Genomic DNA, 26,061 nt, shown 5'->3' with positions numbered 1-26,061 from the left:
GAAAGGTTTTTCATCATAATGTGTTGAGTGGGTACTTCAGCTTTTAAACCTACTCACAGACAATTACCAGAAAATCTAAACACAGCCAATAAAACCCAAAACAATATGACAGTGCCAACAGGAATTTGGTAAACTCCATTTTTGTTAATGTTAAGGCGATTGTGCCTATTCTCAGAAATCAATGTGAGCAGGTTTGGTTTCAAATAGAAGATACAGAGGCCATGTTGCTACAAAACCAAAGTGGGAGCTCCGGGCTGTAAAATCCGGGGGAACCCGTGGTATGTGTGTCTTTGTGCATACAGGATAGATCTAAAAGCAACTTCAAAAAAGAGCTATCAAATGGCAGAGAGACTTAATCCTCCCTTTATTCAGTGGCACTAAACCCAGCGCCTGGACTCTGGTCAGAGACGAGGCAGGTTGGCTCCACAGTGAAGGAGTGTGTGTGACTGAGCATGTAGCACTGGCACGGCCAACAGACGGCCCAATTACCACTTCACTCTCCATGGCTACCGGATAAAGTGCCTGCAAAAATGTTGGTCTGCTCACAACAAGAAGCATCTGTTTTTCTTCTTTTCAGCTTTTTTTTTCTCTTCACCTTTTCACTTCACTTTATTGGCTTTCTCTCATTCTTCCTGTTACTTTCTCTGGCTCACTCATTCTGTAGTTGAACATGTCGGCCTTTAAATGCATGCTCTTCAAAAAATGGATAACTAAGTGAAGTGTTAATACAGGAAAAGCCTGAACAAAGATAACACACAGACAGACACTTTGACAAGTAAGCAGCAAGGACCCTGCGGTGCTTAAGCAAAGACCTCGTCTGAGCTCAACATTATATCACGGAGGGAAGAAGAGAGACTCTCAGAGATGGTGAGGAGAGAGAAAGGGCTTTTTATATTGGGGGAAAATATGCTGACAGCTGAAGGTATTGAACTCTGGTGAGCCTGATCGCATATCAAGATTCAAGTCAGGGGAAATAGCTCAAAAATACTACAGTACCTAACGGAGTCATTCTACTGCACACTAATGTGCTTATCCCTGCAAGTGTTTGACCTCACCGTGCGGATGGCGATAGGGATGCCAGAGTCGTCCACAGGGCCGATGCCTTCATAATGAGGGGCTTTAATAACGGACACCTTTTTCTCCTCTTCTGTGAAGCGGGCGATGGGCACCATGCTGCTGACACTGGTGTGGCCCAGCACCACAGACTCCCAGTGAAATGACTCGCTGCCCTCTGGATAGGAGGAGAGTAAAGAGAAGACACAGTGTAAGTTGTAGCTACATAGTAAGTGAATTAGCCAAGAAAGGGCACGAACACAAGCAAACACTGAAGTATTCTGATATTAACTGCTCTTTTGTATGCCTCGAGATTAAATAGTACTAAAAACATGTATTTCTTTGTTTAATTTGATCTGTCCCCCACAACTGAATGGTTCTGTCTTCTCCTAACAGGTGTACAGGGGTCTTATCTTAGGCTTTTAACAGATAGATTAGGCTTTTAACAGATAGATTAACCTTAAGATTAATTATAAGGTCCTTAAAAGATTTACACATTCTTGAAATTCTAAGCACTTCAACTATTCAGAGCAGGTTTAATATTTGTGTAAGGCTTTTATATGCTGCATGTAAGAGTGTCTGTGTATGTAATTGTTCTAAGGGAAAGCAGCAGGTACTCATTTCAAATTAAAAAGCATAATGACTCCCCTTCTCATGCATGTTGATGATTTTTGCATGTCATACTGTCGAACTGTGACTCACCTGAACTCCTGCTCTGTCTCTGGAGCCCAGTGTGGAAGGAGGTGGGGGGAGGGGGATAAGAGGGAGGAGACACGGGCCTCCGAGGAGCACTTCCATTCATTGCATAAGAGAGGACCTGGCCCTAGGAGTGATCCACAAGCCAGAAACAGAGATAGTCACTATCAATCACACATGGCAGCAAAATGTACACATTTCCGTTCATAGTGTGAAATGTTGCTGTTCTGACGTCCAAGATTCGATAATGAGTGAAAATATAGAAGAATAAATTGCAAAACAATAGAATGTTAGTTTTATAAATCCATTATTTCATCAAATTGTTATAAATCTTAACATTAAAAAGGGGTAGAGGAGCCTATTATGGAAATCAGTGTATATGTAGACAGATATTAGGACTGGTAGGATTCAGGAATTTCTGAATCTGAAGAGACTGTACAATGAAGGAACAGTTAGTTAGTGACAGTGAGGGAAAGGGGCACCTTTGAATCACTTCACTTCAAAACAGACAGAAGGGATTAAAAAGGTGGCGATAAGCAGACAAGTCTTTCAGATTCAAATTCATTTCATTTTAAATTAGTAAAAGACAATGGACACAATGGGAAGCTTTTCTGAAAAATGCTCTCCCATTGAACACAGGAACATTTGATTTCATCTGAGAAAAGGAAACAATTAAAGCGTTATTAATTTTAAGGCCAGTGTGCTAAAATCAAAGAATCATGATCACTCTCAAAAACGGTGACAAAAAAACAATTTTAAACCAAGAGTATGAATTTTCCCATTATAACTAGTAACGTATTTCTGAATCAATGATTGAATCTCAAGTTCTGTTAAGTGTTGGTGTTGTTCTACATTTATGTTTTCTTGGATGTAGAAGCAACCAAGCCAGTTAGCCCATCTGTGAGTGGAGTAAAGGTTGGGAACAGCATCTGGTGTACAGAAACATATTTCTAGATGTGTCTCCCTTTAATGCACAAGGCTTGGAGTAAATAATGCAAGCAGTATGTCTACATGGTTATTCAGTGTCAATACGAAGTGTATTTCAAAGATTTACCATTCTGTGAACGGTCCTTTACATCTACTCACATGGAAATTCAAATGTAATACATTTAACTACAGTCATCTTGCACCTTCCATAATTAAATCAACAGCCAAATCTTCCAACTTCACCCAGCTATTACCTCTATTAAAAATGTTTTTATCTCATATTGAATTTTTGATTTGAACTGGCCTTAAGTGACAGAATAATTGCATCAGATTTAAAAACAAAAAGGCACAACGAAGAGAAACATAGACAAGCACATATATAGAGTTGTCCTAAGTGCAGACACATGAACATTATAGGGGAGCATTAGGCTGTAGACGAAGGTTAGTGAAAGGCAAAAACCGGTAGTAAAAGCACAATTCCTGAAAGATTGGTTCAGCCATCGAATTGTGTGAGGGGAGGAGGAAACGTTTTGTTTCTGTTAATAATGTGTGTTACAGCAGTGACTTGTAAGAATAATTACATTAGTAACAGCGTCTGTTGCAGCAGTGGAGGCCACAAAGGCTGTTAGCACATCATCAGGGCCAACAGTGGATGTGTAGGTGGAGACAAGGCTGAGCGTGGGCGATGGCGTGGGGGAGGCACCGGGGGAGTCCAGGCTACAGATCTGCAGCTCGTCCAGCAGGCCCGCCGTGGACGACGAGTAGTGGCTGAGAGCTGACACTGTCAAGGGGGAAGCCGAGGGCGACGCGCAGCCCCCGCCGATCATACCGCTGACCAATGGGAGGCTCGGCCTGCTGGCTGCACCCGCTCCACTAGCAACATACGGGCTGGGTGACAGAGCCTTGGGCATTAGGCCTGGCAGGTAGTCCAGTGACTCTGAGCTGCGGCAGCGAAAGGGGGAGTGCCGGGCTGTGGGGTCAGGGGAGGGAGGCCCCTGGTGTTGGAGGGAGAGGGAGTTGTTTGGAAAAAGAGGAAAGGAGGAGAAGGGCTTAGTGACATCACTCATTAACCACGCTGTCACAGAGGACGTGTGGAAGAAACACGTGAGCCTAACAGAAGGCGATATGCTGCAGTGAAACCACACTGTCATGAAGCTGCAGCTGCATCTCCTGAAACATGGTTAATGCTGTGATAGGCGGTTAGTTCAATCTCTGTGAAGGGCATTAAATACAGTAAACAGAAAGCAACAGGGGTACAACATAATTAAAACAGTTGGTTATCACACATGTGTAGATCCACAATTATTTTGGATGTTTGGATGGCAGCACCAATACTAACAAAATAAACAGCATCACACATAAGCATTATATGAAGAGGATATAAACTCCTGCATTTCTTGTTGTCTATGTAAGGCCAAACACTATGAGCAACACTGTCATACTTCCTAGTGTTTGTATGCTTCAGAACAAAAGAAAAACCACACTTATTTTAATTTTTAGCCTCTTAATTCAACCCCTCCTGGCCAAAGTAAACTGGCGGTTTTGTATTATATTGGCCTTAAAGCAGACTCTTTTGTTTTGTTGTTACACTATATAGTCAGTTATGTACCAACAGTTCTGCCGGAGAAGGTCTTGGTGGAACGGCAGGAGGACTCTTCGTTATCTCCACCTGGGATGGAGATGGACTCAGGGTTTGATTTGGGGCTTGATCTGGGACCCTGGGCTCTGCTGTGCTGTTTGGAGGCTCCGGATGCTTCAGATCCTCAGAGTCGGTGTGGAGAGAGAGCGATGCTGCTGGTGTTAGGGTAGGATCTGTTTTAGGTGGTGGGGAAGTAGGTGGAGGGGAACCTGTGGGCTGGGTTTTAGGTTGGGGGTCAAGGTGAGAGTTGAGGTGAGCTGGGGGGTCAGCGAAGGTGATAGGGGTTATTCTGAGGGAAGACACCTTACGCTCCTGGGACTGGGTGTTAGTGGTGACAGATGCACTACCATTCGTAACCTCATGTGCTACAGTGGACTGTTTTGACTTTTGGACTGAGTTTGCATTGGTCTCCGAGTAAGAATAAGAGGATGTGGTATTAATAGTGAAGGACTCTTTTAAAGCTGCTTTCTCATTGTGCTTAAATGTAAGCATTCCAGTGCTGAAGTCATCAGGCAGGGCAACAGCGGAGCGATAGTCTGGCGGATTAGTACCAGTGGGGGAGAAGTGTAAACTCTCTTTTCTTGGGGGAGGCAATGGAACGTGATCATTATCATTATCCATATTGACCTATTACAAACAGCAGCCAATGTAAGTTCAAACAACAACAGAGAAAAATCATCAATGCAAAGCTTGATACAAATGATTTTCCATATTCCACATAAATCTCAGTGTAAATTATCCATAATTACGTTAGTTTGTGGGGTCACAGACCACGGTTTTGATTTAAAAAGCTTTAAAAGATGTTACAAACAGAAATGCTAACATCTGTCTGTGTGATGTGTGAGACCTTTTACCTGTGTTGGAGACTTTTTGTCCTGCAGGTTGGGTCTGACACTGCGGAAGCCTTTGGCAGCTAGAGACGAGTTGCTGGTGTCTCCATTCTTAAGGCCATCTGTTACACTTCGGGAACGCCAAGAATCTGGAGATAACATTAATAATATTACCATGACAAACTGCATTGATTAGCAATTCTGGTATTTCTCAAAAAAGCATCACATTCACTACAAAAGAACAGCAACTTACCCAAGTCTGACAAGTGACACTCACTCTCTGGGGATAGAGAAGACACAGCAACAATAAGTGACATGATTGGATGTGCGGTCAACAAATGTCAAAATATACTGCATAGGTCTTCTACTAAAGTAGTCATGATCTCACAATGGTTGGGAATGTTTAGTATGAGAAAGAGAGACTTTATGTTAGGGCTAAGTGAGAAAACAGAGATCTGAAAGTAAACAAATAGAAGAGGTAAAAGAGTACACATCTTTTTGAAGGATTACATGACTCATTCTGATGAGATACACCATTTCATCTTCAGCTTTTCCATCATAATCTCAAGACGGATAGTGACAATAAAGGAATTCACAGGCCACAGACATTACAGATTTGTAAAATCAGAACCCTCACAGCGTTAAAACTATCCATTAAATACATACTAGGGCTGAACGATATATTGTGTCATGGCGATAACCGCGATATGCGAATGCGCGATATTCACATTGCAGGGACGTGGGATTTTATAAAAAAAAAAAAATTCTTTCATTTTTTTTTTTTAGGACGTGCGATATTAAGTAGGTACATTTACTCAAACACGTCAAGTTACAATTATTTTGCTGCTTGCTTCAAAAGGAAAACTTGCGCGGCTCTCATGTCAGGGGTACTTGAGTGAGTGACATGCAGGCTCTTCATGCACAGCAAACCACCAATCACAATCATTCTTGATCAGATCACAGCAGGCCCCGCCCCGCTAGTTTGCAGACCATCAACACACCGGTAAAAAATGAGCGAGGCATAGGAGGACAATATCGGCGAGAATTAAGATTTACTTCCAAAAAGAAAAGCAACATCTGCCATCTGGAACTATTTTGGATCCAAAAAGGTTCTTCTCTTCTTCATTCACAGATTAACCCTCTTATTTGAGGGTAAGCAACATGCATTATCATGACATGTTAGATCATGACTTAAGGTATGATGAGTCAACCAGTTAAGATCCAGACGTCCGTGACTAAAATCCTGCATCCGGTTAAATATAGTTAAAAAAACCGCAATATATATCGCAGGAGAAAAAATATCGCAATGTCATTTTTTTTCAATATCGTGCAGCCCTAATACATACACTATTTGTTTGAGTAGGCTTTTTTCAGAAGGTTGCTCTTTATGTGCAGGGGTCTACACATGTTCCATCAGTATCTGGCCCCAATACAGAAATAAAAATAGACTGTGTACATTAAAAAGAGGATGAGGAGAGTGCTTAAGGCATTGCATGCACATCAGGACTTGATATGCTCCCCAGACTAATAAAAGACAAATCCTCCAGAGCACACTAATGTGAGCCCCATTATTGAACATAAAGATTAAAATCCACACAGCGGAATGACCCCTACGCATGGAGCCAGAAGAATTTTAAGGATAATTTCATCCTGGCATATTCCCATAAGTGGCTATTGAGGGTCTTTGGGTGATACAATGTTTGCACTCGCCACTTTATAGTTGTGCAAATATTTCTCTGTCAATTGATTCCACTTGGCTAGGAGGATACTCTCTGTTTTTCTCAGGACCAGAGCTGGAATACTTTTGGACTAAAGACTCTAAGTTTAACAGTATGCTAAACAGCAATGGTGTCCATCAGAAGCATGTCTCCTACACATTAATGCTGTAGTGGCTACACACAGGATCCTATTGCCATCTGAGTGGGAGTTTGGTCAGTCCTTCCATGCTTCTGTATCTCACAACAGCTCATCAGTTTTCAGACAGTGCCCTATTATTCTTGAAAGGAAGCTGACAGTGCAATATTTCCGACATGGGTGCAGCCGTTTACTTTGATGCTGACAAGCACCAGGCACTAACTTTGCTCTTTCAGCAGAGGAAAGGAATAGGCAGCTTGGGACGACCAGCTACGTCTTAAGGAAGCTGAAAATATGTTTTAGAATCAGTTCCTCCTACCCTGGCTATGTGAAATGCTCTTCAGTTAAACATCTTAACTTGGCCTGTATAACCTTGAATAATGTGTAAAAAACTAAAAGGCAAACATTGTATACATACACCAAATACAATGTACGTTTGCTTGCATGAAAGTGAAACCCTGTTCAGGACGTATAAGTCATGAGTTTAAAGTCATCTACCCATAAAGAGGAGGAGATTTATTTATTTTTATTGAATCGTTTATTCGAATAGGGAAAATGCACATTAATGAACACTTTTGACAAATAATGCTTCAAATGTAAATATGCCGGATTTTAGCTTTGAGCTCATTTCCATCCGTAGTCCCTGACATACAACATATAAGAACATGACACTGGCATGGAGCAGCGGGAGATCATGACTTATATGAGCTATCAAAAGCAAGATCACAATACATTATGACTGATTAAGGAAGCAAAAACAGGCCCAAGACCGGAGACTAAACAAAACACTTCAACAAAGAGCTGATAAGAAACAAAAAGGGAGTCACACAGTCCAAACATTGCTGACGCATAATGAGGAAGCATGGAAACATTTCAAATATGCTCAAGCCATGTCAGTTTGGTGAAGCCCAAACATGATATTGAAAAACAAGCCACTGTTTAAAGACTTACCTCATGCTTCAAGGGATAAGGCCAGTCAATAGCTGAATCGGCCTGTATTTTAGCTATCTATATCACTTTTTCCATCATCTGTTAATCTGTCATGTGTTTGTGAGTGTTAGTACCTGAGCCTAGATTTGGAGAGCTCTGGACCCTCTTCATGGGAGAGAGCATGTGCGAGTTTTTGCGAGAGCATCCTCCGCTATCTGAGAAATCACAGCCAGGCAGGTGATGATGGCGGCAGAAGCAGCAGCACACATGCACATGCAGATAAAAACACAAATGCGTAAATAAAAACAGAGCCAAGGCACATGCACTTAAAGAGCCCGGTTTTTACTGAATGAGCTCAGGATATGTGTTGAAGCTGGTGTATAGCACAAGAGCAAAATATGATTGTATTGGATTAGTTTAAACTTTTTAATTGGGGGTGATTTGCATTTCGAGGAGAAAGTATCGATCTGGCTAAAACATTTTTTAAATCTCTGTTTGCTGCCCTGGTGACACACTTTGGAAAGACCTCGATCAACTCAACGTTGGTAAAATAACTTTGATACTCTTTTAAAAACATTCAGTTGGTGCTTCCATACATTTTATATACTAACACAGAAAATGTTGAAGTCTGTTAAAAGCTTGACTTCAGGAGCAAATGTTTAGGTCAGTTCTGTACAATTTTAAATATCGGACAATACACTTGGTTTAAAAAATGTGTGTCAAACTGTCTAACTGTGGTAGTTTTAATGCTTTCCTCAACAAAGCTATTCATGGGCCGTCCTCTATATTGTAAATATCACTACGGTGAGTCAGGCATCCACTGTGGTGTGTGTGGAGAAGCCTCAAAGACGGATTACTCTACATTGATTCTCCGGCTGTAATTCACACTTTAGCTCGGGATGACTGCCAAGTTTAGGACAAAGCTTTGGGAACATATTGAGGGAGAATTACGTCACTGTGGTTATTAAAAGCAAACAGGGTTACTATTCTTCTTGATGCTTTCAGTCACAATAAACCAAGCCAAATATATGGATAATCAGTGATGTGGTGAAACAGGGTCAGGGTTAGGTTTATAGATGCATGCCTGGGGTAGAGCAACACTACAGACATAGCAGCGTTTAAAATAGCAATGTGGTCTCTATTGTTGAGTGTGAAATGTCAACAATAGTTTGATGTTCAGTTCATTTGTAATCAGGAAAAAACTAAATCCATTGCAAAAATAAAAAACATAAATATTCAGCTTAGGAAAACAGTAATAATGGACATGGACTGGATGATTCCCCAACAATCTCATCCAGTGTGTGAGCATTTGTGTACATGTATACATTAATACCTGTATTCATATTGAAGAGGACTTCTTACTGGTCTACTGCAGGGGGACACACTTTCCTGTAAAACAAAAACAAAGTATTTCAGACAAACAATAAATGTCCAGTAATTTGTTTTAAAAAAACGATCATCTTGTGACTGCTACAAGAAATAAGTAGGTGTTTTGGATTATAAAAAAAATCTATGTAATTCTCTGTGTTAAAGGTGGGGTAGGTAATTTTGGAGAAACCAGCTCGAGTGCGCTAGAATTTGAAAATACACAGCCGGAAAAAATCTGCCACTTCCTTCCTTACTTTCATTCCTCCTCCAACACACACGAACGCGCACATGACCAATGAGGGCACGAGATAAGTTTGTGCACAGATGGAAGGCTGACAGGCAGGTAGGCAATCCAATCATTTTAGCTGGGCCGGCTAAAATGATTGGTCGAGCTTTTTACAGTACTACAGCTTCCACAGATGAATTTTGTTATGGATTTTTTGTCAAAGCACTTCAGATATTTATTGCTATCGGGATGTTAAGAGCATTCCATGGAATATAACAAAAAGTGTATCTCGAGCCGGTTTCTCAAACTTACCTACCAACCCCACCTTTAACTCTTTGTCTCCAATCTCGAAATATAAGCATTTATTTTTAAATTCTTGCAGTTTCCTACTGCCCACTAGATCATTAGGAGGACTTTGATCAAATCACAGTACTTAAAGAGCCAACATCTCTGTGCAGGGGAAGTCTGGGGAGACAAATGATGTTTAGGGCAGAAATGCTGTGTGCTGACAAGCTGCTGTTAACTGCAAGTCAGCTCGGCCTACTTTCACACATTTAATTCCCATTCTGCAAAAAACCTGGGCTGAAGGCTAAATTGTGGACTTCCTGGGCATGCACATTGACAAAAAGGGAATTAATTGAATCGTTAACTGCCTTAATGAATTTCCAGCCAAAAAAGAAGAAGCTGAAAACATTAGATTTTGCCCACAATGAAAAGACTATCTCTCAGTGCCAGTATTTCGTTTTTTTAATAAACCGATGTCTTTTTTCAGAACAGAAATGCAATTCAAGTATTTGCGTTTAGGTGCAGCTTTGAATGATCCGTCAAACAGTCTTTTAAATACATTTTCAAATCAATTCAACACATACTGCATGTCATTTTGAAAATATGTTTATACCAACGCCTAAATCCATGGAATCTCGATGTGGGAACATAACGTCTTACAGCTGAGGGACATAATGACTGTAGCAAATGCACCCAGATGAAAATAACTCAAATGATACACAATACAATGTTTACTTAACTGTGACCATATGTAACGCATGCCTCTTGCTATATGAAGACCTTTTCTAGGAACTGTTGCAATAGGTATCATGATTGATGTGAATAGGGCACACATCAGAAGCCAAAGGCGCAACACTGACTGTTGCATCGCAGCATAAACGCATGCAAACGTGTGTCATCACAGGATTTAAAAAGTATGAGAGATACTACAAGAGACAGCCTTCAGTGGCTGCAGCAGGGATCATGCAAGTCTGGTATAAAAATAACTATAACATACACACAGCTAACCTTGTTTCACACACGCAGATATTTTTGTGAAGTTTTGGGAAGTGATGTGAACTAGCTGTTGGAACTCTTTATCGACTCTCAAACATACGGTTTTTAACACATACAGTTTGAAAATGTGCTTATCAGTGATTTAAAGTGATATTAATCCTGGTAGGGGAGCCATATTTGGTCATACGATATTTCCATGGAATTTTCTTCTGTTAATCTTTCAGTTGACAGCACTGTATAACCATATGTTCAGTTACCATAAATCAGAGCAAATACCCAATTACGTGCAAGTACAGGCAGCACACCCATGTCAATTGGGAAGGCTCTTTTCAATACCTTGTCTTTCAGTAACTTTGTTTAGCAGAGGAGGGTTAAATGTACAGATAGTTTGGCGGTGCCTTCTTCAGCCGAGTGACTAAATCTGTACAGAATATGTCCCACTGCAGTATAACAAGTCAGTGAGTAGGCATTACCATAGACATAAAGGCAGTGTCAAATTATGAAAGTTCAGTTCAAGTTAGATTTTGGTCGTGAATTCACGTTGAATCCTTTTACAGATCTGCTTATGAAAATGCAACCGAGGCAACTCTTGGCCTCATTGCACATTGACAAGTAAAGTCCGGATAATTGTGGCAATCACTGAGAGGGGCTTATTTTGGAAAAGGTATGCAGTCTTATTCTGCCATGAATGTGTAAACTAACTGAGCAGTTGGCTCTTGTGGTGAGTGGCACTGGATGAATGGCATACCATGTATTTGACCACACACAAAAATGTACAGGCATCCAGTTGGTGTTTTTGATGATGACTCAGAATACATATTCTCACTTTAACAACGTTGTGATGCTAAGAACACATTTATACATTATAATGACATAACAGTATCAAAAAGCTTATGTTGCAGCTTTGCATTTCCACATGACCAACACATAGCAACGGTTTAGAGCTGTAGTTTATCATGACTCATTAGCATTAGAATGGATAAGCATAAAATGTCCTGAGCGTCTTCTATTTATCTCAAGATACTTTAAAGACGAAACAAAACAAAACATGCCAAGTAACCCGTCTCAAGATTGTTCTGTACGTTGTATGTTCATGTTGTGTACTTTGTATTTGTATCTGCAGCTTTTTGTTTTGCCAAAGCAGTGACATGAGCATTACAAATGTATTACTTCTAGAAAGTGTTTCCTAGATATATTGAGGTGGGATCATTTCCTGCAGTTTAAACACATAACACTACATCTTTGCAAGAGCTCTTCAAAAACAGGTGTCACTTGTAAGTATTGTACATCATCCTCTTACAGGAACATGTCAATAATAAACATATCCAACTGTAAGTAAACTATATTATTTACTTCTACAGAGTTCACAATGGTGACTGTGAGGAGGAAATAGTATGACTTGTGGTACAAGCCGTGCACCGTGGGATACTTTCAGCCCCCTGAAGACCTAACCCTCGCCCTCATACAGTACACCCTCGTAAATCTATCTCTGAAAAACACACATACACACAGATGCACTGGAGTAAATCATGGGTCTGGCGTCACCGGCAGTCGCCGTCCAAATGATGGTCAGATTATAAACAGGATCATGTTTCTTGGGGACAGATCGGCGGCGACACAGCAGCTGTGGCCGTGGTGTAATGTTATGGCTGGACACTTGAAGAAACCCCGCCAGGCTCTACACCTCCCAGAAACTCTCACTATCTGCTCAGGCCTGTTTAAGCTTTTAATCATAAAAAGAGCAGCACTCTTTAAAGCCGGTGATAGATCATAGGCATGCGTATTGGTAAGTATACACCAAACGTTTCCATTAGGGAGTGCTTCTCTAAGATATAGTGCTTAATGTAGTGCTTACAAGTAGTGGAAATACATCAAACACTTGTTATTCTACCATTTCTAATAATGATCAATCCATCCCCAGAACTGTCCTCTACATTTAGTTGTACTGTATGTTCAACACATGAAAGATAATGAGCTGAATTATTGAATAACAAACCTTCATTTCCAAAGAGTTGTTTTCAGTTCTTGCTCTTGTGTTGCTGGCAGAAGGCTTTTGGTGTTTTATGATTCTTTCAAGTAATTTAATTTTTTGACTTTGCAGCGGTTTATCCACCAGCTGTAATTTAGGCATTGGTAGGCCACTCTGAAGACTTGTCTGTGTATAATTACTGAGTGCAATAGCTGTGGGACTGCAACTACCCAAGTCAGAGCTTTAAGCCACAGAAGGCAGTGACGTCCAACACCACAAGCCCATCAAGTCTCATTAGTCTGTTAAGTGACCTACTGGGACCTATTCAGTTTATCTGAGAGGGTTTGAGCCTGACACTGTTTTAACAACAATAGGTTGTAAGCATGTGCTTCGTTCTTTTTTATTAGGGGAACATTACCATTGATTTTAAACTCAGCTACAGACATTTTATATATTGGCATCCTCCCCTTGACAACATGAACATTTTCCAAACTGGAGAAGTTAATATTGTTGACCTCTAAAGGACTCTTGTAGACAGAAATCACGTGTTACTGACAAAGTTGCAGTGAGTATATGGGAATTTCCACGAGTAATTAGTCGCTCATAAAATGTTTGTGTTGACAGCACTTACATGACAAAGCAGCACTTAATCAATGCCACTAGAACTAGGTTAAAGCATAGCTTCAAATATCACGAACCATTATGCCCTATGAACAAAAGGAAGGTCATTTGGCTGGGCCCTTGTATTTTAAGAAATGTCCTGAAAAAACATGATAACATGAAGAAATATTTAACCCAGACAGGGTAATGGAAGCACATAAAAACATTGTCCACAAAGAGCCCTGGCCGGGATGCCATTAGTCAGTGGCAGTTTGCCGAGGCAGAGACAAAACAAGTGTCTAAAAACAAATGTGTCAACATCCTTCGATGAGAACATTTTTAAATTGGAAACATAACATCTTTTTCAGTCTTGTGCTTACTGGACATGGGGGATGTTAAACAACAAGGACTTACAAGTCTATTTGTTGTTCACTTGATCACTTGCACATCTTACTCGATACAGAGATTATTACTTTTAAAAGGGTGCATTTATTCGGAAAATGGACTCCAAACACTAAATAAGGAAGGAAATAATTACTTACAAATGAATATATAGAAACATATATCAATGATTGTATAAATAATCAAATAAACTCCAAAAGGATTGAACTCAAAACTAAAAAATATGAGTTTGCTTGCAGCCATTTCGTTTTTTTTAAATCCCATGTGTCGATTTCATTTAATTTACTTTCAGATTTACATTTCTTCTCCAGTGTGTGCGCATGTGTCACGCGCGTGAGGGCGGCAGGAGAGAGTGAACAATCATTGGAGATAAGCCAACTATGGCTTCAAGGGTCCTGACCCTGAAGTGGTCACTCAGACTGAGACATACTCACAGGATGTCAGCAGATTAAGCTCCTTAGCAAATCTATTTAAAGACCCAACAGAAAAGTCATCAGATAGCTATTTTATGTTTAGCTGTTCTATACCAAGGATTATCAGCCGTTGAAAGCTTGATAAGAAAAAAATACCACATTACGGCAGAAATCTTAAAAGGGACTGCATTACTCTGTTATTAACAAGAAATATTCAATAAGTGAGTCAGGGAGATCAGAGAGAACAAATCCCTTTTAAACTAGGCAACAGCATGTCCCTGGGGATCCGACATAAATCTCAGTGGAAACATGGTGAGCCAGAAACCCGACTGACAGGGAGAGTGACCCCTCCGAAAGAGGAAGTCTTTAGAATGCTTCATTCCTTAATTACTGAACTTGATCCAAGTGGTTTAAGTGGTGCATTTTTGTGGTGAAAATGAAGGGTTGCGGTACAAAAAAAAAAGAAAAAGGCTTGGGAAACAACGAGTAGACCTATAAGTGAATACACAAAGTGGACATTTACAAGTACTTCTAGTATTAGAGTATTCATTATGCACATCAGCCAAACAAGTGAAAAATGTAAAAAAAAAATGAAATGGTGTAATATCACAATACAATAGAAGGATGACTGTAATACTGTGGGTTTAGGTGTTCTAATTTCAACAGTGAACTAAAAAGGTACAATACATTCTCGCTCTTCTTCATTTTAAGTATGGATTACAAACCATCACTTACAGTCTTGATGCTAATAATGTGTAAATTGAAGCTACTAAATGCTCAAAAAATTGCTGTAGCAGTACAGTGTTACATCAGCCACTGCAAACACAACGTGTCACTGGTTGTGTCCCATTCCCAAACCGCCTTTTCGGACAAGAATATAAAACAATATTGGCTCAACAGCCAACCAACCTACTGGAGCGTAGCTATGTGGTACAGTGGACCTATTCATCTGGAGGAAACATTAGGATAATAAATAATGAGGCTGTTCTTTTCAAGGCTGTAGTAACTTCCAATAGAGTCAAGATTGATATTGTGTCCAAGCTAGGCACTGGAGGATCATTGAACAATATACTTCTGTATGCTTTGTTTAAGACTCATCCTAAAAGTCACACCATATCATACCCTAGAGAAGTCGGTAAGTCAACATCTTTAAATCGGACATTACTTTGTTGTCCACATAAAGGTCTAATAAAGAAGAACACAGAGATTTGCATCAAATCTTTGCTGAGGGAACCTCTTAGCTGAAGTGTAAAAATGCTGTACTGCACACATCAGAATTATTATCCTGCTTATACCCTGGTTGCCAAAACTGTCCACTAAATTGAAAGACTTTTGATAATTGTTTTGGACATGTTTTACATAATGTTAAGAAGTTAAAGTTAGCATTCTAATGCTTGAGTTGAAATTGTTTCAGCAAACTTCCAAGGTGACATAGTTGTTTTTAACATAATGGCCAGTATTCTATTCAGATCAGCCACTACTCTGAGCACTGAGCAGTTTAGGAAACAGTTTCAAGCCAGTTAGAAATACAAGTACTCCAAAAATCCATATTATAGGGCTGAGCTAAGAACTAATCGTTAAATCAAAAAGCTGAGTCATAGTATTCAAAAAGATTTGATCTGCTCCATGTAACTGTTTTACCACCACATTACTGCCACTAGTCGAACAACAACCACGTCTAACAAAGTCTCTGTTATCAGCCTTGTTTGTTCAACCTTGCCTCTCATTAGCACACCCCCCCTCTGGCCGTATGAATGGATAGGAGAGGTCAATATGCTGACCCTGCGTGCCCACTCACTGCAACAACAGAGGCCCGTGTGTTCAGCACATTGCATCACAACCCCTCTAACGAGCAGAGCCATCGGCCTGAGAGCACTAATGCAATTATGCAACACAAGCCCCGGGACTGTGAGCCGGGCTGTGGAGGAGGAAGAAAGAACTGGATGTGACCATTTGGGGGGTTTGTTATCTTACCATTTCTATACAGCTAAAGATGCATTTACTTTATACTGCTCCGATGTTCATGATAGGAAGAGAGGGATACAAAAAAGAGATACAATTGACAAGAACATGGCAAATAAAAAACAGATATGGATTGCAGAGGATGAGAAATTACCAAAATAAATTAGTTTGAAGAAGCAAACGCAGCGCTGAATCAGGAAGGAGTCAACTTTAGCATGTGTTTTATGTAAGCTGTCTGACTGAAGCCGTCTTCGGGCACAGCTTCGTAGTAAATAACACCTCGAGAGCTGCCAATGTTTTATCTCCTTCTCTGCAAGACTTGTACATGTCGTGCTTTATACCAAAAGAAGGCTAGTGATAAGAACACTACAGAAACTTAAATTAAGCACTGAGACAATCACATGAACAAGTTAATATAGGAAGGGTTACAATGAAATTATAGGATCAGCAAATGGAGCGTCAACTGTGGTGTATATGGTGCCAACTGCCAAAGCAATCTCAAAGATGAAGCTTGATCTTTTCCTGACTGGACATTTTGACTTAGCGTTATAGTTATGGCCTCAGTTATGGCTTCAGCTTTTTCAAATGTTTGAGTGAAGGGAGACCGGCTGTGGGTCACCTCGGAATCTCAAACACTTTCGGTTTAAGACGTGATATTTAAACTGTAACGTTCCCAACTGCAGACATCTAGACCACTGCATGTTAGACTTTCTCATGCTCACAAAATAGTACTCAGGTAATATAAAAGCAAGCAACACAAATCATAATTTCCTAAAATACTTTGTGTCGATGATTTTTATAAGCAATTCCCCTTCTTAATAGCAGGAATCAATGATAGGTTGATTCAGAAACTACCACCTAGTGCAAGTGGGTAGAGGACCTACTGAAGAGTACCACTGACAGGTCATAAAAACAGAGCATAAACGCTGAAGATGAAACTGACCATGTGGGCTTTTACATTTTCCAAATCAGGTTCATACCTTTAAACATATTTTTACGACAAATATCAATTTACAGTAACTGCCCTAGAGTCCAAGCAATTCTAGCATGACTGGATACTTCAATAAGTCAGAATAATTATTATATGAAATTAATCCAATCTGTTACATATGCGTGGCCTTAGATGTTGACTGAATGTGCCACTATCTGGTCATTTAAATGCTTGCTTGATGTTTTGTAAGACTAATGGAGACGAGACATTCTGGAGTTGCAGAAATAAACCTTTCCAGACACTGGGATAGTAAACATTGCTATCCAGAAAATGAGGGAGGTAAAAGCGGCTTTATATTAATAATTATAGTGTGAAAATTAGTTCTGTGCAAAATACAGCATAACAGCAAAGAAACCTTAAGGATCATTCCACCTCAGCAAGAAAATAACAGCGGCCATATACTTATGGCATTATTTTATAACAATTTACAAATTCTGATGGAAATAATAAACAAACATTTGAAAATAGTCTGTTATTTGACCCAAGGGGTGCACTAAAGGAGAATGGCAATCAGCCGTGGCTAAGATTACATTCCCCATACATAGTCTGGATTCCCCAGGTACCAGTATTAAGTGTCGAGCATGAAGATAAGAGGAACTTGATTAGCAGGAGTGCTATATTTACTGCCATTAGGCAGGACCCTTTACCCTCCAAGGTGGTCCAGATCACCGTGAATAACCATCTGAGGAATCTTTATGTATTCTGGTTTATGGCACGAGGAAACATACTCATTTTACGTGTTCAACTCCTACAATTGAACAGGTGGTTCAGGAGCGATGGTACATTTTGCCACTTCAACTGGATAGACAACAAGAAGTTTGTCAGAGAGATGACAGATCAAGTCCCAACAATGAGACTTTTCAATCATTGAATTGGCTTCTGTAATGCCTCTTTCACTGGATGGCCATTAAAGAACACTGCAATAAGGAGCAAATGCCACATTCCTCTGTAAGAGCTTCAACGTTTTAGGAAGCAATGCTAGTGCCAGTACGTTTAAGCAACAACATATTCTCACATATTTGTATAAATACCAAAGCATCTATGAAAGTATTTTAAATTTCAGACAAGAAATAAAAATTCAATTCAGAACTGAAATTCAAGAGCTTTGTGTTTGCAGTTTTTCTGTTAAGGAAACCTTTGCATGTCTTTGTCATTTTATACATCAGGTTGTAAACAGATATCCAGTATCAGGAAGGGATGAAGATAAGAAGGGCCAAACAGAATGACAGTACCAAGGGAATTTAAGATATCAGGACACTGAAGAGAAACAATAGTACTTATTATGTACAGCCTGTGTAAGCTCCCTGATCTGTAGAAAACAAATACTTCAAAAGATTATGGACCATAGTCCAATAAATAAATAAATGTCAAATTCTGTCTCCATTTGGTCTCTACAGAGTAACTACTTCTAAGACCTACAACCCAGGTTGAGTCAAGCAATAAAGTTATTTATGTACATAATATTGTGGCACTGTAAAATCAAAATGTTTTTCTCGCATACATTTAGTTTCAGCGGCACTAGAACTTATCACATTTATTTTATAATGTCACATTTACATGATAAAAATTGTGCTCTCTGTGATGTTTACAGGGAACCGACTAAGTGCCTCCCTGTGTGTCAGGTAGGGTAAAAAGGGAACCAAAAGAACCCGTGCTAGGAACCAAGGCTGGGAACCACCCCTTACTGTGTACCCAAGGGGTCAAGGTGGCATTCCACAACACCTCTGAGACCGGTCTAATGGAGGGATTGGAGCATGGCTTTTGTTGAGAGGGAAAGAAGAGACCATGAAAACGAGTGTAACAAGAGATGGAAGTATGTACAAGGGACAGAGGGAAGAAAATGAGATACCGGGCCAAATTCTGGGAAGGTAAAAAGGTGAACGGAAACTTTTCTCCAAATTAAGTAGATCGAAATATGAAATTATAGGATGACATTTAACAGGGTAATTTAATTTTACCTTGTACTCTCATAAACATTTGTTCTTGTCCTGAAGCCTAAAACATCTTCCCGGGTTGATGTAGGCTATAAAACTTTGCAATCCACCGTCCTCTAATCTAAATTTGCTGTTGCTATTTCTGAGGTAACCGTGGTCACAACCATGGTTTTATTTGACACCATTTCCCCTGTCCACTGTCACAAAAGACAAAAGTTGTTCTCTGGGTCTATAATTTTGGGGTTCTGGCAGAACAGATATACAATTCTCTTTTGGCATATGGGTTATAAAATCTATTCAGATCTCTTTAATTTGCATTCCCTTTAAAGAGTCAATGCGTTCATAACATAACCATAGAAACGAAGGAGTATACAGCACTAAATTATCAGTTTCTGCGTACAGAAACATGACATTAAATAGTTTTCAAGCACAAATGTATATAAATTAAACTAACATATTTAATTAGCTAAACATCTAGCTAAAACACTTGAAATTAAGAAAAGCTGTGTCTTGGCATAAAAATGCACAGTCACATTGTTTAACAATGAAATAAAAACCCTTTGGTCAGAGTATGTTTTGTGACATAACCCTACAAAAGTGACCTCTCAACCAGCAGAGTACAGGTGCAACAGTCCATCAAGCAGAGGAAATGTAACTCTTACCGTCATAAAACCAAAAGACTGGAGACTTGCTAAGAAGAGTCAGGTATAGGTGAGAAGTGAGCCAAAGTGCTTTTCCTCCCTCTGTCTCTTCTTGTACTCTGATATATTATTTCGTCTTCTACCCTCCACTCAGGATAAGTCTCTCCTCCCGGGTCAAGCTGTATTCCCAGCTCTTACCCCGTTTGATGCCTGGGAAGCACAGAGACAACAGAACGAGGAGAAAGTTAGAGAGCCAAAGAGTGGGAGTGACGGGGAAGAGAGTTCCCTGTTTGGGTGAAGCAGTGATCAGATACGGCTATTTTCAGACTCAGGCATGCTCGTCTATGAGACTGGAAAGTTACCCCCCCAGTGTAGATGGGTGGGGGCTAAGTGACAGGGTTGACTATCTCTATTTTACCACACGCACACGTTTGCATACCACAGTATGCACGCACATAAGAACACAAAGACAAACCGTACATACACACAGATTCAGTATAAACACCAATGCTATCACACACACGTTGTACATCAATGGTTGAAAATGCATCATGTATATACACCTTGATGGTATGGATGGTGAAGTGAGCTGGGGTTAGGATGGGAGTGAGAAGACAGGGAGGGGTATTAGAGAGCCTCCACACGCCCATCTCTCCTGCAGGGCTTTAATGTCACACAGCAGCCAATGTCGTCAGTGTGGGGCTATGTCAAGTGGTGTACTCCACACGGAAACTGACAGGAATGTCAAATTGTTCTCACATGAGATTTTCTTTCACTGTCACTCGTGAATGTGCAAATATACATGCACACACACACACAGGAGCAGACACACTGACTCTTTCTCTTTTTATCCCTAATAAACCATGAGCAGTTGGTGGCACATCGGGCTGTAAATATAAACGGACTAATTATGTGTCCACTCACCTGTGTCATTAATAATCTTACTGCTGTGCAATCCATATGGGAGTTTATATTTGGGAATGACCACACACATACACACACACAGGCTGAATATACACAGCAGAGAGGTCAGTCGGAGGCACCTCTAGACCCCAGACTCCCTGCTATTCTCAGAATGGTGATGTAACTACTGCTATTAGCATCTCACATTTAGAGCCTGGATACCTAAAACCAAGCAGGCAGCTACTGTGCAACTCACTATTTGGATTGCTTCCACTTCTTCGCTTCACACCTATACTTGACAGTCAACATAACAGGCACACAAATCAGCGTTAATAAACAACTTTGTAGTAGGGTTCAGGTAGAGTTCAGCATCCTCTACAAAGGAAACCCATTAACGTATGGTAACATGGCTTCATAAGTAACACTTATGCTGATAAGACTAGAGTCGGAACTACATTTTTTCGAGACAAACAACTGTGATTCTAGGTCTGACTATAAGATTTGCTGATATTGCCACATGATGAGTTCCTCCTTTCTAATTTCAATGTAAGGACAACATCCTCCTTAGTCAACAGCTGTGAAAATGACATAATCAATACCTTGTTTCAGTCTGCATCTTAAAGAGGCAGCCACATTTGCAACAGTATAAAAAAACTATGAGATTAGCTGGGCCATTTACTAAGCCGGTACTCTAGCCTATACATTTATAATTGGTATAACCGTAAACTCATGAACACGCTGGGTCAAAATACATTGCCACATTCTTTAATCAAACATGGATGCCTTAGGTTGATATTTCAAGGATGAACACAATCTGTGTCCGCTGTCTTTGTGCCAATGATAAAGTGACAAATTACAAATCCCCACCAACCGCCCACCCTACACATGTTGGTGTATCTGCAGCCTACTGCAGTGATTGATGTGTCAGCAGACATGATCAAAAAGCAGCTGCCCCCCCAGAACTCTCTGATCATGTGCCAAGGATTATAGAGGTATGTTAAAAAGCTGACAACTGACAAGTGCTAATGACATAACCAGAATCAGGGAAGTATCAGGAGACCAATACAATTTGAAAAGGCTGAAGCCCCTGAGTTTATGTCGCTATTATAGCTATTATCTATTTACTACAGATGTTATCCTTTAAGCCACATGAGACTATACAAGAGATGACAGACAAGCACTCGAGCAGCATCTGACCGTACATCCCCAATGGTTTCTGACGTTTGATGGATCTGATTTGACAGTTCTGAGTCACATCCCTCATGCATGAAAACTATGCGACTTTGACTAACATCTCCCATCAGGTTTCACATGTAAAGGAAATAATTGAGGCCTATAAAAACAATTAAAACCAACATGACACGGCAACAGCTTAGGAATGATCTCATTAAAGTACCAGCGCAAACTATTTTTATAGCGACTGACACACTCTCACACTCAAATACACTGACTGACACTTTGACCTATGAGCCACTCCGGACTACAGTGGCCGCGTCGACATGGTTTCGCCCGTACAGTTTCAACACCTAATTCATTATCAGCTTCAGCAAGGCCCTGCCATTCCCAGTTAAGTAAGTGGCAGGATATAAAAAGCAGAAGAGCTGTTCTTGTACACATTGGTAAGTTTCACTTACTGGAAAACACTTAAACCTGGGAGCAGATCAAAAAAGGAAAATATCTCGACAAATATATTGTTCAGCAGAGACGATATCAGCATTTTGCTTATTTGGAACAGCACAAAATGCAGAGAAATACAAGCTACATACGACGAGAATCTCAATCTTTTCAGAGCACTTTATACAATTCATACTGTTATTAGTTCTCAAGGAAACTATCAAAACTCATTGACACATGTTACTTTATCTCATTATATATTTAAAATGGTACAACAGTAGTTTTGTTTATAATGAACAGAAATGATTAACTCTGATTAACTTTTTAAAAATCAGTTTTTTTTTCCCCCATTAATCATTATCTACAAGCTCCAGGCAGCAAACATCACTTAAAGATCAACAGACTGCTTTTGTTTATATCTGACCTACCTGTGTGGTCTAGGTTGTCTTCAAACACCTCCTGGTAACAGGATAGACTCCCTAATACCTCTGTGTTGAGTTGCTAATTATTTTAAAGCATTGCTCAATCCTCGACTGCTTACAGACTTTTTTAAACTTGTGTTTGTTCTTACTATTAAATTCACTGGATGTTAAAAGTTAGTTAATTTGGATTATTATACATTTAAGTTGTAAGATATCACAATAGTAAGAAATGAGTGTTAAAAACGGTTGTTTGATATATTCATTGCATATTCCATTAGATCCAAGTTAGGAGATCTTGGTAGAAATATTTTTCTTATGAAGACACATTTTAAATAACAGCGCACAAAACAGAATGAGCCCTTTACTTGATTATGATAATATGCACTTTCGTCAGTACCCTCTTCTTCGGTCTTTGTCACTTAAAACATATGTTTTCCCCACATCAGATAATCACAGTGTTTCACAGTGACAATCAGGACACATTGTATGGCACATGATGTGTTTCCCCATGTGTTCATGTTTCTTGCTAATATAAAATGTCGACAGAAGCAGCACCTGATTATAGATAAATATACATTTAAAAAAAGAACATTTGGGAAGTGCTTATCTTCTCCACCATGTGATGTTATCAGCTTCTTTAATAGTGGGACATACCTTATACATTGGCTTAAGCTGAACATATCCATCAATCTCAACAAGTTAATATATTTAAAAAAAAAAGAAACTAGCAGAGCAGCTTAGGTGGAAGTCTTCACCATTATCAAATCAATGACTCAAGTCATTGAGACAGCTCAGGGAACTAGCATGTCCTGCAGGCAGCCCTTATTATCAGTAAGACTAATAATTAGGCAAGCTTTTCTCACACCACTTGAGCCATGACATCAGCCTCTGAAGAAGGGCAGAGAGAAGGGCAGGGAAGACACAAAAAGAGAGGGCACCAGAACAAGGAAATACACTGGCAAAGGAATATCAAAATGATTGTGTGAGATTTAGAGAGATAGGGGAGGAATAGAGTGAAGTATGAGTGTAACCCCCTGTTACATCATGTACTTTCAAGTGAAAATGTATCAGTCTCATAGTCCCTGATACACACACACACACACACACACACACACACACACACACACACACACACACACACACACACACACACACACACACACACACACACACACACACACACACACACACACACACACACACACACACACACACACACACACACACACACACACACACACACACACACACACACACACACACACACACACACACACACACACACACACACACACACACACACACACACACACACACACACACACACACACACACACACACACACACACACACACACACTAAACTGGCAGGTGCAACCGAGTTAACGCTAACAGAGCTATTGTGGATCATTGGCCATCAATCAAGTCACAACACTTTGGACGGCCTTTAAGTGTGTATATTTAAGCCTCCATGAGAGGCAGTTTATTATTTTTTATTGGTCCCTCATGAGACAGATAACAGCCAACTGTTGCTCATCATATTGCACCTTGCCCCAGACACAAGTATGCAGTCATAGAAATACATCAAATACTACATCAAATATATCATCCAGTAAAACACACACACACGCACACAAGGTGGGCCTCACTGGGAGTGGTATGAGGTTCCCGGTATGATAGTGTTACACTTTGTGCATCATGTTCACGCAGCATTCAAATGGGACTCACAGATACCATCCAGTGCTGCTGGCCATTTTTTCTTTCCTCATTACATCATCCCTTTATATCAGTTAATAGGCCGCAGAGAAACACAGGGGAGGAATATTCCTTACTGCTTTCTGTCAGATCTAGGAAAAGATATGACAACACAGCAAGTCATCTAAAATGATAGAAAATGCACGGGAGGTCTGGAGTCAGAGTTGGTTTTCATCCAAGCCCTCTCAAAAAAGTGAATGCAACAAGCATATTGGTGGGTTAGTTTAAGTATATAACTCTGCAGGGCATAATTTCAATCATTTTTTTTCCAATTAGTACAAAATTGTAAAGATAAACCTGCATATAAACCGAGTTAGGATTACTGAATAATGATTGTATTCGGTACACCACATACAATACTGGACTGCACTGTAGCCTACAAGTGCAAGCAAACAATAGGGATTATCCTTAAGCATTTGGGATGTAGGTTAAACATGGCATCTCACTTCATGCTTATGGCTACAAAGCAGCATGCAAGTCTCATGCTGGCTGTGTTGCTACTACAGTTAAACAATGTTTCTAAAGATTAAAGCTTAAAGCTTGAGTATTTAACATCCTCCCATGCTTCACCGCATTTACATTTAATGCACTGGAAAGAGTAATCCACTGGTATGCAGTATACTGGAAACAGAGGCGACCACACCGCATCCCGGATGAGCTGATTCATTTACCCGGGTCTCAACCATTACATCTATATTTTCATTGTAGCTTGTAACGCTCAAAAATAATATATAATAAATAAATAAATAAATAAATAATAGTACATATATCCCCTCAAACATCATACAAAACTCTGGTAGTATCCGCAGCTGCTCAAAGCGGCGAGGAGGGAGATATATTAGCCCGATAACAACACTGCTGATATGGTGTGGACCTACCTTAAAACGACAGCTGCTTCACTCGACTAAATCCGCAACATATCGTCAGATAAGCAGTTTCTTCCATGAGTAATGACTCAAGTACACACACTCAAACACAGCGAGCTACAGCGGGAGCTAGTGCGGTGTGTCCTTGTGATGAAACCGTACACCTGTTTTTCGACGCGCATGGATGTTGCGGGTGTTGGTCACTGAAGGCAACTCCCTCTCCTCTCGGGGGTCACCGGGGCTCGGATAGCAATGCGGTGAAGAGGTCGCTCTGTCTCCACGTTTTACGACTCAAACCTCCAAGGAAGAGGCAACGTAGCGGCGATGGCAGAAGTTACCGCATGTCTTGTTTTTTTACTACAAGCGCCAGGCGCACCGCGGTCCTGCACTGCTTTAAAGCACTCGCTCCTGCCCCAGAAATGGACTGAACCTGCCTTCTGTTTCTGCTTGTATTATTATTGAATGATGCCGTGGCTTCGTGCGCAAAATGGCCTCTGTTATTTTCATTCAGCAACAGTCTACCGCGAGCTTCTCATTGGGTCTTCATGTAGCCATAGAAACGCCCGCAGTTCAATCAGTGCTCATAGAGGACACAGGCCTACCGTGTGTGTGTGTGTGTGTGTGTGTGTATGTGTGTGTGTGTGTGTGTGTGTGTGTGTGTGTGTGTGTGTGTGTGTGTGCGTGCGTGCGTGCGTGCTTGTGTTTGCAGCTCCCTCACTGCCAGTGGTGGAAAAAGCACTCAGATATTATACTGTGTGTAGGTATACGTTATTAAAAACACAAAAG

At 40.3% G+C, this 26,061-nt stretch overlaps 2 protein-coding genes across 6 annotated transcripts in view; both read right to left on the bottom strand.

Moving 5' to 3' along the window:
- Positions 1–25,827, bottom strand: part of sorbs2a (sorbin and SH3 domain containing 2a) — a 48,366-nt gene extending 22,539 nt beyond the window's left edge. The window contains exons 1-8 of one of the 5 annotated variants that reach the window (XM_079675839.1): positions 25,288–25,827; positions 9,263–9,318; positions 8,064–8,144; positions 5,399–5,425; positions 5,170–5,294; positions 3,258–3,671; positions 1,756–1,876; positions 1,056–1,231 (exon numbers count right to left, since the gene is read on the bottom strand). In XM_079675839.1, the coding sequence (XP_079531965.1) occupies positions 1,056–1,231; positions 1,756–1,876; positions 3,258–3,671; positions 5,170–5,294; positions 5,399–5,425; positions 8,064–8,144; positions 9,263–9,272 (954 nt within the window). In that variant the 5' untranslated portion in view covers positions 9,273–9,318; positions 25,288–25,827. The remainder of the gene's footprint in view (positions 1–1,055; positions 1,232–1,755; positions 1,877–3,257; positions 3,672–5,169; positions 5,295–5,398; positions 5,426–8,063; positions 8,145–9,262; positions 9,319–25,287) is intronic. The other 4 variants (XM_079675840.1, XM_079675841.1, XM_079675842.1 and 1 more) reach the window with 4 other exon arrangements.
- On the bottom strand, positions 3,725–5,143 carry LOC307035972 (uncharacterized protein). Its single transcript, XM_079675883.1, has one exon. The coding sequence runs from the start codon at positions 4,934–4,936 to the stop codon at positions 4,274–4,276; it is 663 nt and encodes a 220-aa protein (XP_079532009.1). The 5' UTR covers positions 4,937–5,143; the 3' UTR covers positions 3,725–4,273.
- Positions 25,828–26,061: the final 234 nt, after the last annotated feature.

This window comes from Notothenia rossii (assembly GCF_949606895.1).
Source record: "Notothenia rossii genome assembly, chromosome: 1".
NCBI lineage: Eukaryota > Metazoa > Chordata > Actinopteri > Perciformes > Nototheniidae > Notothenia > Notothenia rossii.
Note: the sequence above shows the minus strand (reverse complement) of the source record. Positions and strands in the feature narration are given on the sequence as shown.